The following is a 16,252-nucleotide window of genomic DNA, read 5'->3' as shown; positions in this document are numbered from 1 at the left end:
TGTTTAAAATACATTTATCATCTATCACATTACATTTAGGTGTCTGATTTCAGGTTCCCCTATTCTGGTATGGCTCCCGTCTGTCTCATATTGCAAAGTTATGTGAAGACTTTAAATTCCTCGTATCCAATGTTCTGCTCTGGGACAGGTTTCAATAGCAGCCAATAATGTCATATTCTCAAAGCCATAAAACTATTTCTTGGTAAACTGTAAACTAAGATACGTCAGCAAGTTGGAACTGCAAAATTAAATTGCTCATAACATTAAATAATTTTCTTATCAGAAAAAGATAACCATTCACTGACAAAGAGATATGATCAATATAAACTTGAATAGCAACATATTTGTAGGTAACTTTTAAAGGCTATCTTGTTTTCATGATCTTCAGAAATTCCCTTATAATGCAAATAGAACTGAATGCCTATTGCAAATGACTTCCTGCAAATGTTTGCTTACACTTTTAAATGAAATTGCTTCATTACTGCTTGTTACTTGTTTCTGTTCACTCCCTACAGATATTCAGATAAAAGATGTATTTATGCTTAAAGGTACATTGGGACTAAAAGCGTCTGAGCTTACCTCTGCTTTCTTTTCCTGTATAAATTTAATTAAACTGCATGGATTCCTTGCAGGCATCTGACTCCCAAGGAAAGCAGTGGGCACTATATGCAAAAGTAGGAAGAGAATGCCCAAGTGCTTTAAGGCTTTACATCCTAATCTTAGTTTTCTTCTGTAAAGTGAAGACAGCTTTAGAGGAGTAAGATTTTCAAGACAGCAAAAAGTTTTGTCACTTCAGTAGCAGTGTAACTTGTATAGGAACTTGAAGATACATGGATGCAAGTCTGCATCCTGAGTTGGGTTTCTCTCAGCCCTAGCAGCGAGGTCTTTCTAATAGACTGTGGAGAAAAATCATGCTGAATTCTCATCTTCAGCCAGTTCAGATTCTACAGGGCTGTTTTCTATTATTTGGCTGGCTTGCATTCAAGTCCGTCTCACCTAGAGTGAGCGGAGCTCTGAGGCTATGCTCTACAATTCGTTAGCTATCACTGCTGCTACTGGATAGTGGGTCTTCCCTATCCCCCCACTACCCTTCCACAACTAAGTGTCTTTCAACCCTGGTTCTGACCAGGGTTTTCTCGGCAGTTTGTTGGGTCTATTTTTTCACAAAGCAGAGCTGTCATGATAGGTCATGGATAAGTCCTGATCTCTTATGCAGCTGAATCCTGAAATGACACATCATCAAATGCAGATTCAAGATTCCCTGTTAACTACACAGGGATAGTTTTCTCAGTACAACAGAATTTTAGCAAAAAAAAAGACTATGGCTATATATAGGATGCAAACACAAGAAACTACACCAATGAATATGTAGACTGCTTTCTGTTAATGGCTAGAGAGGACTCAGTCCAAAGGCTCAGGAGCGGTCCGTTTCTTAGCACTCAGACACCTGGATTGTACACAAAACTGCATGCTGAATGAGACACAGTTGCTCATTACTGTTAGAAATGACGTTTGACATGAACTCTAAAAATAAGGAGCTCCAGAACTCTAACACTTTGCCCAGGGTTTCTGGTGATCCCTGGCAACATATGATGTTCTGACACAACGTACTTTAAGAGTATCATGACGAAAAGAAAATTCAGTCTTGAGGTTTCTATTGATAATGGCAGCTGGTTATACTTTACCATGAAACACAGCTTGTTCTCATTATTCACCACTGACTCTGAGGAGGAAGACAGCATGTTTCATACACCTACAATTGGTTGAAAATTAACTTCATTGTTTTAATGCATCAAAACCATTGAATAACATATCAATATCTGACAAGGTAAAGTAATGGATGAAGGATACAGTCCTACTTTTAAAATTAAGCATCCTTTAAACAAAAAGAAAAAGACAAACCGGTCTCCCAGAGACTGTTAATATTCCACAGCATAAGAGAGAAAATAAAAGGATTTTAAAATAGTACATAACTATGCAGCGCATAATCCATCCAGGGAAAAAAAAAATCCAGACAACAAAAACATCCCAACTTTAAATACTGACATTGGCAACCTCTCAGCTGGTCCTTCATAACTTTGGATCCAGGAAATCAGGGGTATTAAGTGAAATGCTGCAATCCAAAAGCAGCCACAAGGTCTTAAGAACATGTGCAAATTTGTCTCAAGGTGTCAAAGAGATTAAATCCCAGAACCATAGGCAGCCAGAGGCAAGGAAAAGGGAGTTTACAACTTCCAACACAAGTGTCAAGCCTGCTTATCTATTTACTTTCTCCAATTGCTATTTCTCCTATATACCTTCTGCAAGAAATGGTCTCTCAACTCTGACTTCAAGCATAGTTTTTGCACTTCTGAAAGCCCATGACACAGTCACCCTCACCAAATCTTGCTGTGCATTGGAGTATACCTTGTGAGGTATGTAAGGCACATATAGAAAATGCAGTCCAGGCTCAGGCAGCCTAAAATATACCTGTGCCCTAACGGTTGGCTATTGGCTTTTAGAAATGTCAGTAGGGAGATTAGGCACAGAAATTTAGGTGTAGCCTTGGCCTGTTATTCCACTAAGAATAAAAATTAAAAACCGTGAAGTAATAAATTCTACTCTTACTGCAGTAAAACATTTGTAAAGTAAGCAACCCTCAAAGTATGAATCTGACTGGATGACTCAGACATTATTTATACTTTTCTTATGATTAACTTCTGCCTGGCAACTTCACCAGATAAAATAAGGCACCATTCAACACTTTCAAGGCAACATCATTGTACACCCTGAAATTAAGCATCATAAATTTACTTATCCTCAGAATAATTACATTAAAGTTTCACTGACACTTTGGACAAGTCTGTGATGTTATAACTTCAGCTTAAAATAGTGACCAATTTAAACTAAACAATTGTTTAACATATTGTCATGCAACATGGATTTCATAGTAGTTTTGATCTGTAATCTTGGTGTTTTTCATTAGTCTGTAACTTTTTGTTGTCATTTATCTAAACTATGTAAGCATTAAGTCTGTGAGACAATGATCAGTATAACAAGGTTTTCCATTAGAAAAAACCCCTCTCTTTATTAACAAGTTCTTTGAAATGTGCTGTAATTTCCGAATATGCCTCAGGAATATAATTCTTTTTTAGTGCCATGAATTTTAATACAACTGCTTGCAAAGACTGTGTGAGAGTAAAAGTGTCCAAGAACCTCAACAATAATTACAGCAATAAACCTAGCAGAGACCTTTGTAACAAGGACAGTTACAAGCAATTTTGATTTGACAAATTACATTAAACCAATCTTAATTCTTTTTCACAGCAAAGTAGCAGGCTTTGGAAGATCACAGAATCACAGAATGGTTCAGGTTGGAAGGGACCTCTGGAGGTCATCTGGTCCAACCCCCAAGGATGGGCAAGAACAGCAGATGCTACACATCCTGATATTGGTCAGGTTTTTTTTATTTTTATCTCATAGGCAAAATTCATTGGACTAGTACAAAATTAACTGCAAAACTATACAAAAATAAATGGCAATATCTATCAAACTGAATGTGCTTATTAACTGGGTCTACTTTATACTTATGTGCTATTTTCATTTGTGATCCCAAAAGCGGAATAGACAGGACATTTATGAAATATGAATTGAATGGCAAGAACACTGTAACAGGGATTAAAAATCAAATTGGTTCTGACAAATTGAAAAAGTTATCTGAACAAATTAGAACACAATTTAATAAAAAAAAAGATAGTCACATATGAAGGAACAGTCAGCTCTGTGAATATAGATAGTCATTTAGCAGGACGGTCTTTGGGAACTTCAGGGATTACAAGCAGAACATGAATCCGGAGCACAACATACAAGACATCTGTTCCTTTTCTGCTTAAACCAGAATATCATCCCTATTTTGGGCATCGCACGATAGATGTGGACCTAATGTAGGGAATCAAGAGGCTAGAAAAAGCGTGATCTGGGATCATGAAAACACATGAAAAGTTGGGAAGAAGTGGGATCGTTTAGAAGATTGAGGAGGAATACAGCAGCCTTTGCAAAGAAAGACTGCCTCAGAAAGGGTGGGATTTGTCCTTGGCAGTGACAGAGGCTTAAAGTGCTGTGACAGAGGTGGACATCAGACCTCAGAAAAGGTTTCATTTAAGCCAGTTAACCACTAGAATAGATCACCTAGGCAGAGTGGGGAGTTATCTACTGCTGGTAGCCTTTAAGAACAGGTAAAACAGGGACCTGAACACATGCAGGTGGAGCTGATCCTACCTTACAACAGGAGTCCCTAATGGCCTTACACTCCATGATTGTCCTTCCACAGTCACTTAAGGTCCACAGCACTCCTTCCCTGGCCTCACCGCTTACCTCTGTATTTAGCTTTCAGCTCATTCCTAAAGCCTCAGCCATCCCTATACTCAAGAAATCACATGGAATGGTATAATGAGCTGGTGTCATACTCCTATTCTGCATGTGCATTATTCTCTTCTTTCACTTGCATCTTCCTTGTATATTAGGGAACATACACCACCCAGTGTGCATGCATGCATGTGCGTGTGTACTTTTTAAACACAAGAAGCTCCCATTCCTGATTAGTCTTAAAATGCCACCAAAATAAATGTGTGGTAATGCATGTTTCTTAATCAAATTGCATCAGTACACCTCGCAATGCCATTTCACAGTTGTGATGCAGTTGGTAATAGCTGAGGTTGTACAGTATAGAGAGGTGACACATTTCTTTCTAAAATAAAAGTATGACTAAATATCTAATGGCGACACTAACTTACATTATGTCATCAGTTTTGAAGAGGAAATGACCCTACAGATTTATGAGGAATTCTGCCTAGAAGTCAAAGGTATGATATAGTCTTTTATTATTAAACAAGAGCTAGATATGATCTAACCTACTTCAAACAGCCCTGCCTTTAACAGAGAGAAGATAAAAAGGCAGAGTACCAAGAGTCCATATTTATCTCTGGTGTAACACCAACGAAGCCAACAGAATTCCTTGAAGTTCAGTGTGCCCCAGAGCGCCACGTGGCAAGTGCCGCAGGTCATCCTGTAAGCTGCAAAGTATGATGGATGGAAAAAGCAATGCCATTTTCCGTTCCTATTTAGGAAACGTTATACTAAGAAATAAGATACCACAGAACCGAATCTCAGAAAATGTCTGGTTATTATTATTTAACAATTGATGTATCAATTCACTAAACAATTTTACAAATTCAGATATGAACATACTCCACGAAGTCCTCTGGAATGAAGAAATCACAAAGTGTCCTAGGAAATTCAATTTTTTCTATATTGTACATAGTAAACATAATTATGCTGTAAACATTACACAAGTAAACACTAAGTTCTATAAACAACTTTCTTGAAAAGCAGTCAGGAATTCAATAGGCTATACTTTATTTTTTCAAAATCCTAAAACTAGGATATCATTCATCCATCTGATCAAGTCAAACTTACTATATTAATCCCTGCACTAGAGATAGCGATTCCCTCATCCTTAGCGCTGACACCAAACAAGATAGTGTTCCCAGACCCCCCTGAAGGTACATTCTAAATAGACGGACATTAATAGATAATGACTGCAAACAAAGCACATAAATACCTTTTAAAAAATTAACAAACCTGGGTTTCCTTGGACATATGAGCAATAAGAAGAAATCACCTTGCACTTTTTTAGAAAATGCATCTAAAAATTTCTCATTCATAGCCTGCTTCAGGCTTTAGACTCCATGATGAGGGCCACTATTTATTTGTGATGATGAGGGGTATCTTCTACTCTGGCCAAAGTTGTCAGCAACTGACAGCACTCCACATTTAGCAGTTTCAGACATCCTGTTCAGCATCTCTAACCCAAGTTCTGCACTTCCAGAAGAACAAGACCCTTGCCAACAAATTGAGAATTCAGCAGTCCCAGGGAAGAGGGGCTAAAGGAGCTGTTAATTTCCCACTGTTTCCAGTGCAGGTCTGTGTCACCCTGCTTACATCATGCATCATTCATCTGCTGTGATGAAATGCAACCCTGCGTTTTAAAAAAAGACCTCCGTAATAGTGAGGATACTGTATCTCTGTGAGAAGTGTTTCACATATTTTCCATGGGCACAAAATGCTCCTGCTTCTATTTAAATCTCTGTAGCTCTCTTCAGGCAACATTATTCACTTCAGGAAGTCCATTCAGAAGGTGCTTAGCATAGGAAGGGGAAAAGCCAGCATGGCAGCAGACAGCAACATGGCTCCTGAAAAAAAGCCGAGCACTACTCCTGCAAAAAGGGCTGTCCACAAGATCCGAATGGCCAGCCTAGTCTTCAGCTTGGCACGAGGCTGGCAGCAGTGGGCAACTGACCATGACATAAAGCAAGCCCAAGAGCCCTCTGGATGGATCCCTTCTGCAGAAGACTCATCAACTCAGCCTGTACAAGAAAGACCCTTCAAAAAATGGGCAATTAGAACTGTCAAGAGGGACCAAGGAGAAGACGGCGAAAAATCCTCAGCAAAGCAATCAGTGTTGATAAGAGACGCTGAAAAAAATGCAAGGGAATCAGATGAAGCCCTCAAAAAGTTCAGCATTAAAAACAAAGAGGTGACCAAAACAGTTGTAAGCAAAGCCTACGAACGAGGAGGTGGTGTTAGCCTCCTCAGTGGAAGATATGAGAATAACAATAGTAGCTCAGAGATGACCAAGCTCAAAGAAGAATCAAGTGCTATTGACAAAATTCTTAATGGCAAATTATCTCCAACCATAAGGAGAAAGTGTTCAAACGTGGTATCAGAACTGACCAAGGGCTGGAAAGAGATGGAACAAGAGGACAAAGAGAGGGCTAAGGAAGAACTGCTGCTTAAGTGTCATGATGACAGCCTGGATGCAGAGGACAGTGGCTATGGGGAAGCAGAGGACAAACTCGAGCAAGACGACAGCGACCGAGACATGACAGTTGTGAGGATTAAACGACCTGTGCCATCTTTGTAAGTAAAACACCTTTATTACGTTATCACGAATGGTCAGCAGACCCAGAAACAGGTACAGGTTTCCTTAAGGAAGAACTGGAAAACAAAATTGGTAGGAAATGGTCAAAAAGAAATTACAACTCTTGAAGGAAAAAAAAAAAATTCCAGAAAACCTTTCACATATCTCTCTGTGCTTAAGGAGTTAGTCAGTTAGTCAACAACATCTGATTATAGCCTTAAGTTTTATGTGCTATATACATAATAGACACAGTAAGTTATATTTATGAAATGTTAATTATATTTAATTTTCTGGATTTACTGGTTCATGGAAATCACTACTTACTTCTTAATGCTTTAGTCCACATTTCAGATTAAAATCTTTCACCTCAGCAATAGCCCACAGCTATTCATTTATTTCATCAAATATTGAGTCTAAAGAGGTGTACCTGACAAATAATATTTCCAAATATTGATTCATTATTTTGCTTAGTATAAATTGTACATACTCTTGGGAGTAATTTGCAGAGAATGTCCAAAACAGACATTGCAGGAATCACCTTTAAGTACCTCTTAACAAAAGCTGGGTTCCCTGCTTCTTTTTGGAAGCTCTTCATGGATTTGGAATTCATCAAGTCAAAGAATGGAAACTTTCACAGGAGCTGGGACCCCACACATACATTAAAAAGCCTCCAGCTTGCCTCAGCATCTTCAGGATCGATTTGAATCATGCTATATGTTATAAATCATTTGACAAAAAAGAACATTTGAATCATCAATAGATTCTTCAAATTCAAGGTCTCTCTACAGGTACACTATGAAAAGGGGTGTGTGTGGGAAAGTACAGTCATTGAATATGTTGTGGAAGTAGAAGTTCCTGACACATAGACTTCCTTGTGCCTGTAAATGGTGTGAAGAAAAAAGGAAGCAGAATCTGTTACTTAACCTGTGTAGTTATTACAGGTTCTACTTAAAAAAAAAAAAAAAATTGAATTAAGTAGCAAATTCACAGCATCAGGTAGTTTTGAGTAATACTTCTTTCAGTAAGAGGTTCTTGTTTGAAGATTACTATACAACAACAGGCACATATTAAATTTGAAGCCCAGGTTGTTAACAAGTGGAGTTCACCCATAGCCATGCAGTCCTTGGGAAGTCTCCCAGAAGAGCAGATGAACAGCAGAGGCTGGTAGGAATTCTCTGGTTTCCTTTCCCAGAGTCTCCACCAGAACCACTTTTCCAGAAGATGGCTACAAACAGTTGTGTTGTGGCCAGACTTGCCAATGAGTAGCTGCCAAGCTAATTCATCACTCTTTTGTTGGTAAAAGATTAAAAGATCTGTACGTCCAGTGCTGCAAGATGGGAAACTGTAGGCAGCTGTTACAGACACAACACGCTGTTTGCTCCAGTCCTCTAATGCCCCGGAACAACAACAGCAGCAAGGAACATGTGGTTGAGCCTGAACTGTTTCGGTGTGAAACCTCACATCTGGCCGTAAAGTTGCAGCCTCTGAGGCCAGGGTGCACCGAGCCATGGCCAAAGCGCAGCACACATGCTGCCCGCTGGCTTTGCTGGGCAGGGAGGATGGCTGGAGGTGAAACTTAAACCAAGGCAGGAGTTTTGGCAGAGCTCGTCCGCCTGAGCCCGCAGAGAGGGAAGAGGCTGGCACCAGGACACGGGTTCCTACCAGGAGCCATCACGTGGTGGGGCCCAGGTCTTCACTGCTTCTACTCTGTGTCCATCACCCGCACACACGCCATGTGAATGCGAGCTGAGCAGGAGGCAATTTGAGATGAGAAGGCAGGGTTTTCACACACCCAATTAGCCTGTGTGTAAAGGATGAGCAAGGCAGCAGGAATTGCAGGATCGGGACCATACTGTATCCTAATCACCATTTCAGAAACAAAAAACTGGAACCAGCATTGATGAAAATGCCAAAACAGACTCTACGATCCCTCTGCAGACAGTAAGGCAGGCTGTACCATTCCCACTGCTCGGGTTTTATACCTCACTACTGACGAGTGTTTACCGTGACCAGCGTTAGACTATGACTAACATAGTCGTGGATTTCAAACATACGGTACTTTTTAGCACAACTATCTAAACACATATAGCTATTTTAACTATTCAAGTTGGGGATTAGAAGGATGCTTTGCTGTACAGCTGACCAGTCATCTCCCACAAGGAGCAAATGGTTACTAGCCAAAGTGAAAAAAAGCTCTCCAGCAACCTAGAGCTTGAAAGTCTGTGGCCCCCGCTTTTGGGAGAGGCCATGTGCACCATCCTTTGACAGAAGTTAGGACCTCGAACCAAAGATTTCACACATTATGGCAGTGCATCCGTAACACACATACAGTGGGAAAAAAAGTATACATTTGCAGCAGATATTATCTGTAAATAACCTCAATTAAAACAAATTGCTCACTTTAAAAATGCTATAGTAGAAAAAAAGTAGCTCTCTTTCTGTTATACTTCACATATATTTTCCCCCATATGTCTAATTTTAATGCTGCTACCTAGGAAAAAACCAATTAGCCATATTTACTGAGGTGCAAATGATTGAAATAACACCCTCTTATGTTACTTAAAGCTCTCTCTTCCACTGAAATCTGACACAAAAGTAATTTTCTGCACTTACAGTGCTGTTATCAGGACTGGAATTTTTAACTACTCATTTTTCTTAATTTATTTTATAGCCTCAGAATACATTATTTCAGCCTGCTACTGTTATGAACATTTCAGTGTGGCTTAATCTTCTTCAAAAAGGCTATAAGTACATGGTTGTTAAAGTAAATCTCCCATTTTCCTCTCTATATTCCAGGAAAAAAGCATTGGTGCCAGTATTTTTTTTTCCTCACATCAGCACCTTCATCATTTCCAGCTGCAATATTTACAGGAATAATGTTGCTTCCTTAGCAGAAGGCATGTTAAGTCCTACAGGCATAGGAAACACTACTTCATTCCCGCTTAGGAGCCAAAGGGATGCAACAGGGATATCAAACTCAAAACATTAAAAATGGGATTCATACCTTTCCCCTTCAGAAAGGGTCAGAAGGAACATGGAATACAGACATTGTCCTCATAGAAGTTCAGAATGCATTTAGGGTGATTATTCTGGTTGACAGGTTAACTTAGTTGATTGTTACAGATAAAGCACTTCTTACAGTGGGTTAATGTTCACAACCTTCGCTTTGGATCCATGATCTGTTGTGTGGGTGTGCTAAGAACATGAAAAAAATGGTTCTACACATACACATTGTTAACTTGTCATTAAGCTAAACAATGCGGAAAACTGCACTTCAGCCACCAGAAAACGTTAAATTAGAAGATGCATTAAAAAAATATATAGTATCAGTAAGGTTTTTCCAAACCCACATGGGGCACAATAAAAGCAAAAGGATAGATAAGATGGTGTTTTTCTCAACCACTGAGAAGACTATTCGGATAAGGAAGGTGATAATAGTACTCAGCTAGAAAAGAGAACTAAAGGTTTCAGTAGGAAAAGGAGAGAATACTTAATAAACTGTTAAATAAAAAAAGAGGTAACAAAGCATTTACAGAGTTATGCTATCTCACTCACTGTCTTCTTTCCCCTCAACCGGGGGAACTGAAGCTCCAGGACTTTCTCAGGGGCCATGGCCCTTGGAGAAAAGGGGAGGCAGCTGGCTGTGGCTAAGGCATAAGCCCTCATGATGGTATCTCCTCATCAGCTCCACCGAGACTGTTGGTATCACTTCTTCTAGGCAATTTTGATTCACTTGGGGTTCCCCCCCAACCCCGATATCTTCCCACGTGAAGAGCTGGGGAAGCAATCAATCTGAGCTTCAGCTGGAGTTAAGACTGCGCTGGCACAGGGTTTCTGTGGCTTTTGGGAGATCCATAGGTTTCAGGAGACAGATTGCTTTGCATAAACAAACCCTGCGCCCACAATTCCTCTGGGCAATGAAGCTACAATTCAGAGCAAGGGGCAAAGGATCACAGCTTTCCCTTTGCCTGTATGACAACAGCTTATATACAGGGGATTTGGTTTATCATTAGGAAACAAAATTGTCTAGCTTTACCCCACTGATATATTTTAATGCTTTCCTGCCAACACCTACCTGTTAATCACTTAAATGCACAAAACCACAGGTACATAAATGCTGCCTACTGTCAGGATGCTCTGCAGTCACCCCACAGAAGAAAGGTGCCTTTACTTGGCAGCACTATATGCTCAATTGTTCTGATGCTTTTCACCATATTGATGGGAAAGAGCATTTTGATGCTTTTTAAATACAGTTTCTCAACACAGCTAAGTCAAGCTAACAGCAACTCCACAGCTAAAAGATGGGTCCTGGTCTCCTACTCCTTCTTCTATCCCTGGCACTAAGTGTCTGCACTTCTTGCTCTAGCACTACAGTGCTGCCCAGTACTGGCATCCTTCTGGTGCACAGACTTCAACTGGGGACATGTCTATCACTCCTATTCTCTCTTTCAACAGGCTTAGTAGAAAACAAAGGAATGGCCAAACAGCAGGGAAACAAAATTTTCTGCAGGTTTGCAGTCCTCTGTACTGTTTTGCTAACTGTATTTTGGTTCTCCGCTGTTACTCTTAATATTCAGCTGACATTACTGGGGAGGTTTCAGAGCAGCCTTCTGGGGAGTAAAAACGTTAGAAAACAAATTACTTCAGCACAGCCACAGCACAACATACTCCCTAGCCGAGCTCTGTACAGACACAATGACAGGATGTGGACAGCACAAAGACTAGCTCAGACTATCTATAGCTCCTCCACAACATGTGAGATCGGCCACTAGAGGAAAGAGTATCAATTTGTCTGCCTGGAGTCATCCAGCAATATGATGTTGCTAAGACACACACACACGCACACAAAAAAAAAAAATCAGTAAGATCTCTGAAGGTCTTTCATCATCTTTTGACCTTGACACAAATCTCAGTAGCCCTAAGTTTCTTTCAGGCTTGTACCCTGCCAGTGGGAATGTGAATTTTGGACTTCAATACTTGTTCAGAACCATCCTTAAAATATATAAGCATAGGCAGAGCTACTGCACTCTATTAGCTTTTTGTTGTTGTTTTAAACGACAACATCTATTACAGAGGACAGATTTTTCTAGACACTTACCCTCTGTTTTTCAGCCAAGAACAGCTGAGGATCCAGACCACACACTTACAGTTATTGCCATCTATAACACCAGGGCAGGCAGATTTCAGGCTCTGCTAGGCAGGCAGAAATGGGGAGCTGCATGACTAACCAAAGGTAGAAAGCGCAGGTAATCAGCAGCATACTGTTTCGCTCCTATATAGAATTAAGTCATTCTGGGCAAAAGTTTGTCAAAACAGGCTCAAACCTAGGCTGGAGGATGGTAGTGTTGATGAGATCAAGCTGTGACCAGCAGATTTGCTTTCGAGTGCAAACTGGAACATAGACTAAAAGCCCCCAAAGAAGTAATTTAGAAGTAGTGAACTCATGCCACCTGGTGGCTAGCATCTCGTCCGGGAAAACATGGTAACCACGTTAAAGAGGAGATTAGTAGCAAAACTGTGTAATTAAATGATGAAGCGCAATGCTCAAATGCCCTTTTTGTTTCTTTCAGCGCGAGCAGGTTTAGCGAAGAAGCACGCACCAAAGCCCAGAGGAAATACAGCTCCGTTAACAGCCTGAAGGACAGATGGCAAGAATGGGCCGACCAGCACATCGTAACGCAGAAGCTCAATCCCTTCAGCGAGGAATTTGACCACGAGCTGGCCATGTCCACGCGCCTGCACAAAGGAGACGAAGGCTACGGCCGTCCAAAGGAAGGAACCAAAACTGCGGAAAGGGCGAAGAGAGCTGAGGCCCATATCCACCGGGAGATTAGGGACATGTGCTTCATCATTGAATCAATGGCTAAGCCACGGCCCGACGGCAAGATCCAAGTCACTTTTGGGGAACTCTTCGAGAGATATGTTCGTATTTCAGATAAGGTGGTTGGGATTCTCATGAGAGCCAGGAAACACGGGCTGGTGGACTTTGAGGGAGAAATGTTATGGCAAGGAAGGGATGATAATGTCATAATAACTTTACTAAAATAAGCATGCTACAACCAGAACAACTTGTTTTGGAAAACCTTTCTCCATTTCTCCCTTGCTATTAGCATTTGCACATTTGGAATACAATATTCCCCCTCATTCACTCACATAGAAAATATTATTGAGCATTTTTCTAAATATGTATTTTGTAACTACTGCATGGTAATGCAAGCATCCAAATGGATTTTCCTCTGTACCAGGAGGGCTTGCAGGACACTTCAGTTAGTTACTACATGAAAAATAAAGAGAAAAATCTATATTGAATATAAGCAGCTGATTATAAAAACCCATAGCAATATAAATAGCTACAAATGAATTTCAATTCTTACTTGTTCTTACATTCAAGATATTACCAACTATTTAAACTGGGATATCAGGAACATAAAGCATGCCAGATCAGAAGTCGAATGACAATATAAACTAAGACCAAGTTTTTGATCTGTGAAAGTGATCTTGTGCATGTATTTCCTAATTAATTTATTTATATGCAAGTAAAACCAATTTTATTTGAACACAGAATCAAGGATACCATGTTTGTTTTCTTTACAAGCAGGATATGCAACTACTACTGTAGTATAATCTTGCGGCAACTACTGACACAGCTTTCTTTTACATATCATGTATAAAGACAAAAGTCCTTCTTTTTATAAATGAGGTTTTGTATTTAATGTATTTATATAACTAATTTATTAGATAGTTTCCTATTTAGAGTTATGGATATTGGAGAGAAAACACTCAACAGAATGTAATGCACAAAAAAATTTTTCATAGCCACATAAAAAATACCTCCTATGCAACATTGTGCAATGTATCGTCTGATTATCTGTATAAATATGGTTCTTACAAATACAGGGAAAAGTAACATGTAACATACAAAAATCAGTCGGTACTTGTAGTGTTGTGTATAGCAAAAAAAGTGACTTCCATTGCAGTGTACCTCTGTGAGAATAGATACAGAAACAGTGTTCATACCTAAAATCAACTGACATTAAGGAAAATGGTGTTTCATATTACGCAGAAACACTGGCCTAATTTTACAGCATTTGCCATTTGAACCATTCTGAAATAACATTTCTGTTCAGGTGATGCCAAATAGGAGTAAACGCTAATGAACTAATACTTCCAGGTCTTAAAATTGTTTGTATTATGGACAAATCTGAGACCTCTAAGATCTACAATGCTTACTGGATTATATAGATCACTGTTTCTCTAAACTACTACTGCAAAAATAGCTATCTGGTAAAAATGTGCTTCACATGAAAAGCATTTGTTTTGCAGCAAGGTGCCTGGGCAAACAATTTCCATAATGAAAAAGAAGTGGGGTTTTTCCCCATAAGATTCTTTCAAACTGAAAGACCAAATATCTTCTTACAGAAGAAAAGGTGTATGAACATCTTTTCTCCGTGATAAAACAAGTATTGCTATCTTACTATGAGAGTACAGGTACTCCAGTTGGAAGCTCAAATGAACAAATAAAATATTTTATACGTTAGTGATACAAAAACTGATTACTATTTCTATAGTAAGTCTATGTAAATCATTAATAATTTAGGCACAGTTGTGAATCTAAGGAAGAAAACTATTACTTAACATGGATTCAATGGAACTTATTTAATGTTTTCTTGAGATCTCTCAGACTACTCAAGCTGACCTGCAAAACTGACTTCTAAGTGTAAGACTTACATATCATAATTTTTACCTGTATATTCCTACCTTATTCTTTATGTCTTTATATAATGACCTTTACAACTGTCTAAATTGTCTTGAGGAAATTTGGTTGTCAAAAGAATACATGAACTATAAATAAAACCCTTAATTGAATATTTTTTGGGTTATTCCTCCCACACACTAGAGCAGAAATACACGTGCATATTCTGTGAAATAAAACATCAATAAGTTTTTTCAAAATATAAGTACATTCTCCTTTTAACAGGCAGTTTAAATATTTCCCTGTGAAGATTTCCCTGTCCAAAGCACCAGAACAAGATTTCAGAGTACATGGAAATGAAATAGTCCTTATACAAAATACCTGTACAAAGAATACACACTAAAGGCACAAAAGTGTTAAGTGAATTATGTATTTCTGCTCACAAGAACTCTCATCTTACCACAGGACAACACAGCAGGGATACAGTTCACCACAGATGTTTTTTTCAGTGTTATGTTCATGTGTGACTTAAATCCCAAGAGCACCTCACCATTGTATGAGGAATCGTATACATTTACTTTCATTTGCTGACCCAAGACAGTAGGAGTGATATATTTTTGAACTGAAACACTCACACTGCAGTATACCACTAAGAGGTGCATTTCAATATTGTGCCTGTTTACAGCACATAATGAGAGCTTGTGGTTTGATATGAAATCTATGCCATCTACTACTTCACTTTCAAGGAAACATCTGGAATACAACTAGGCATGTACTGCTGAAGTAGGAATGAAAAAAAAACTTCCGGGCTTAGGTCTTGAGGCAGCAAAGTAGCCTGTAGAAACTGCAGAGTAAATTAAATTTTTCCACTTCTTCCTACCTGTTCGATAGCAACATGGAAGTGTGGAGTGCCTCTTCTACTTGCTAAGCACTGCTTCTAATGAAGAAATCACTACACAAAAAGAAGGCAGCAATTGTTGCCAACAATTTTCATTCACGAGAGCCACCTCTGCCTTGTTGCATGCCTACTAACAAAAATGGCTGGGCTGACTGGATCACAAGCAGATTTAGCTCTGATGTTTTACTGCTCTTGCCCCATACGATGCAGGGAGGCAGACACCTGACTTGGACTGAATAAACTGCTAGCATTCTCAAATGCAATCATCTTCCTCCAGGTTCATGACGGCAAGCTAAGCATTTACTTTGGAGGCAACAATTGCTCCTGACTCGGTCTTAACATCTGAAATTTAGGCATATCTGCACCTAAGTTAATGCTGAGGTTCATAAAAGTTTCACCCACTTAAACATTTGTGAGCAACACATTATTGACATTTGACTTTTCTGTAGGCTCCTGTATGCCCACCAGAAGTCATTGTGGACAAGACTACATTTTAAGTTTCACGTAATGCATATACTAATACTGGGGCAAGAGAGGCAAGGACAGACTAAGCTGCAGCTCAAACTTCTCAGCTGAACTGTAATTCAGTGACAAGAGGAGATGGGGAACCTTCCCATTTTCTCCTTTATGGAACGTAGCAGAGAGAACTGAACTTCTGTAACCAGTGGCACTCTACTTCTTGAATCTCAACATTTCATTTAGC

At 39.4% G+C, this 16,252-nt stretch overlaps 1 protein-coding gene and 1 long non-coding RNA gene across 3 annotated transcripts in view; one reads left to right on the top strand and one right to left on the bottom strand.

Annotated features, from left to right (window-relative positions):
* The window catches only part of LOC142029247 (uncharacterized), a 91,830-nt gene extending 85,745 nt beyond the window's left edge, over nt 1–6,085 (bottom strand). For both annotated transcript variants that reach the window (XR_012649880.1, XR_012649879.1), the window contains exon 1: nt 5,620–6,085. This is a non-coding gene — a long non-coding RNA (uncharacterized LOC142029247). The remainder of the gene's footprint in view (nt 1–5,619) is intronic.
* Nucleotides 6,086–6,146: 61 nt separating this feature from the next.
* ABRA (actin binding Rho activating protein) lies at nt 6,147–14,824 on the top strand. Its single transcript, XM_075023817.1, has 2 exons — nt 6,147–6,957; nt 12,529–14,824. The coding sequence occupies exons 1-2, from the start codon at nt 6,206–6,208 to the stop codon at nt 13,004–13,006; spliced, it is 1,230 nt and encodes a 409-aa protein (XP_074879918.1). The 5' UTR covers nt 6,147–6,205; the 3' UTR covers nt 13,007–14,824.
* The last annotated feature ends 1,428 nt before the right edge of the window (nt 14,825–16,252 follow it).

This window comes from Buteo buteo, chromosome 3 (genome assembly GCF_964188355.1).
Source record: "Buteo buteo chromosome 3, bButBut1.hap1.1, whole genome shotgun sequence".
NCBI classification, from domain to species: domain Eukaryota; kingdom Metazoa; phylum Chordata; class Aves; order Accipitriformes; family Accipitridae; genus Buteo; species Buteo buteo.
Note: the sequence above shows the minus strand (reverse complement) of the source record. Positions and strands in the feature narration are given on the sequence as shown.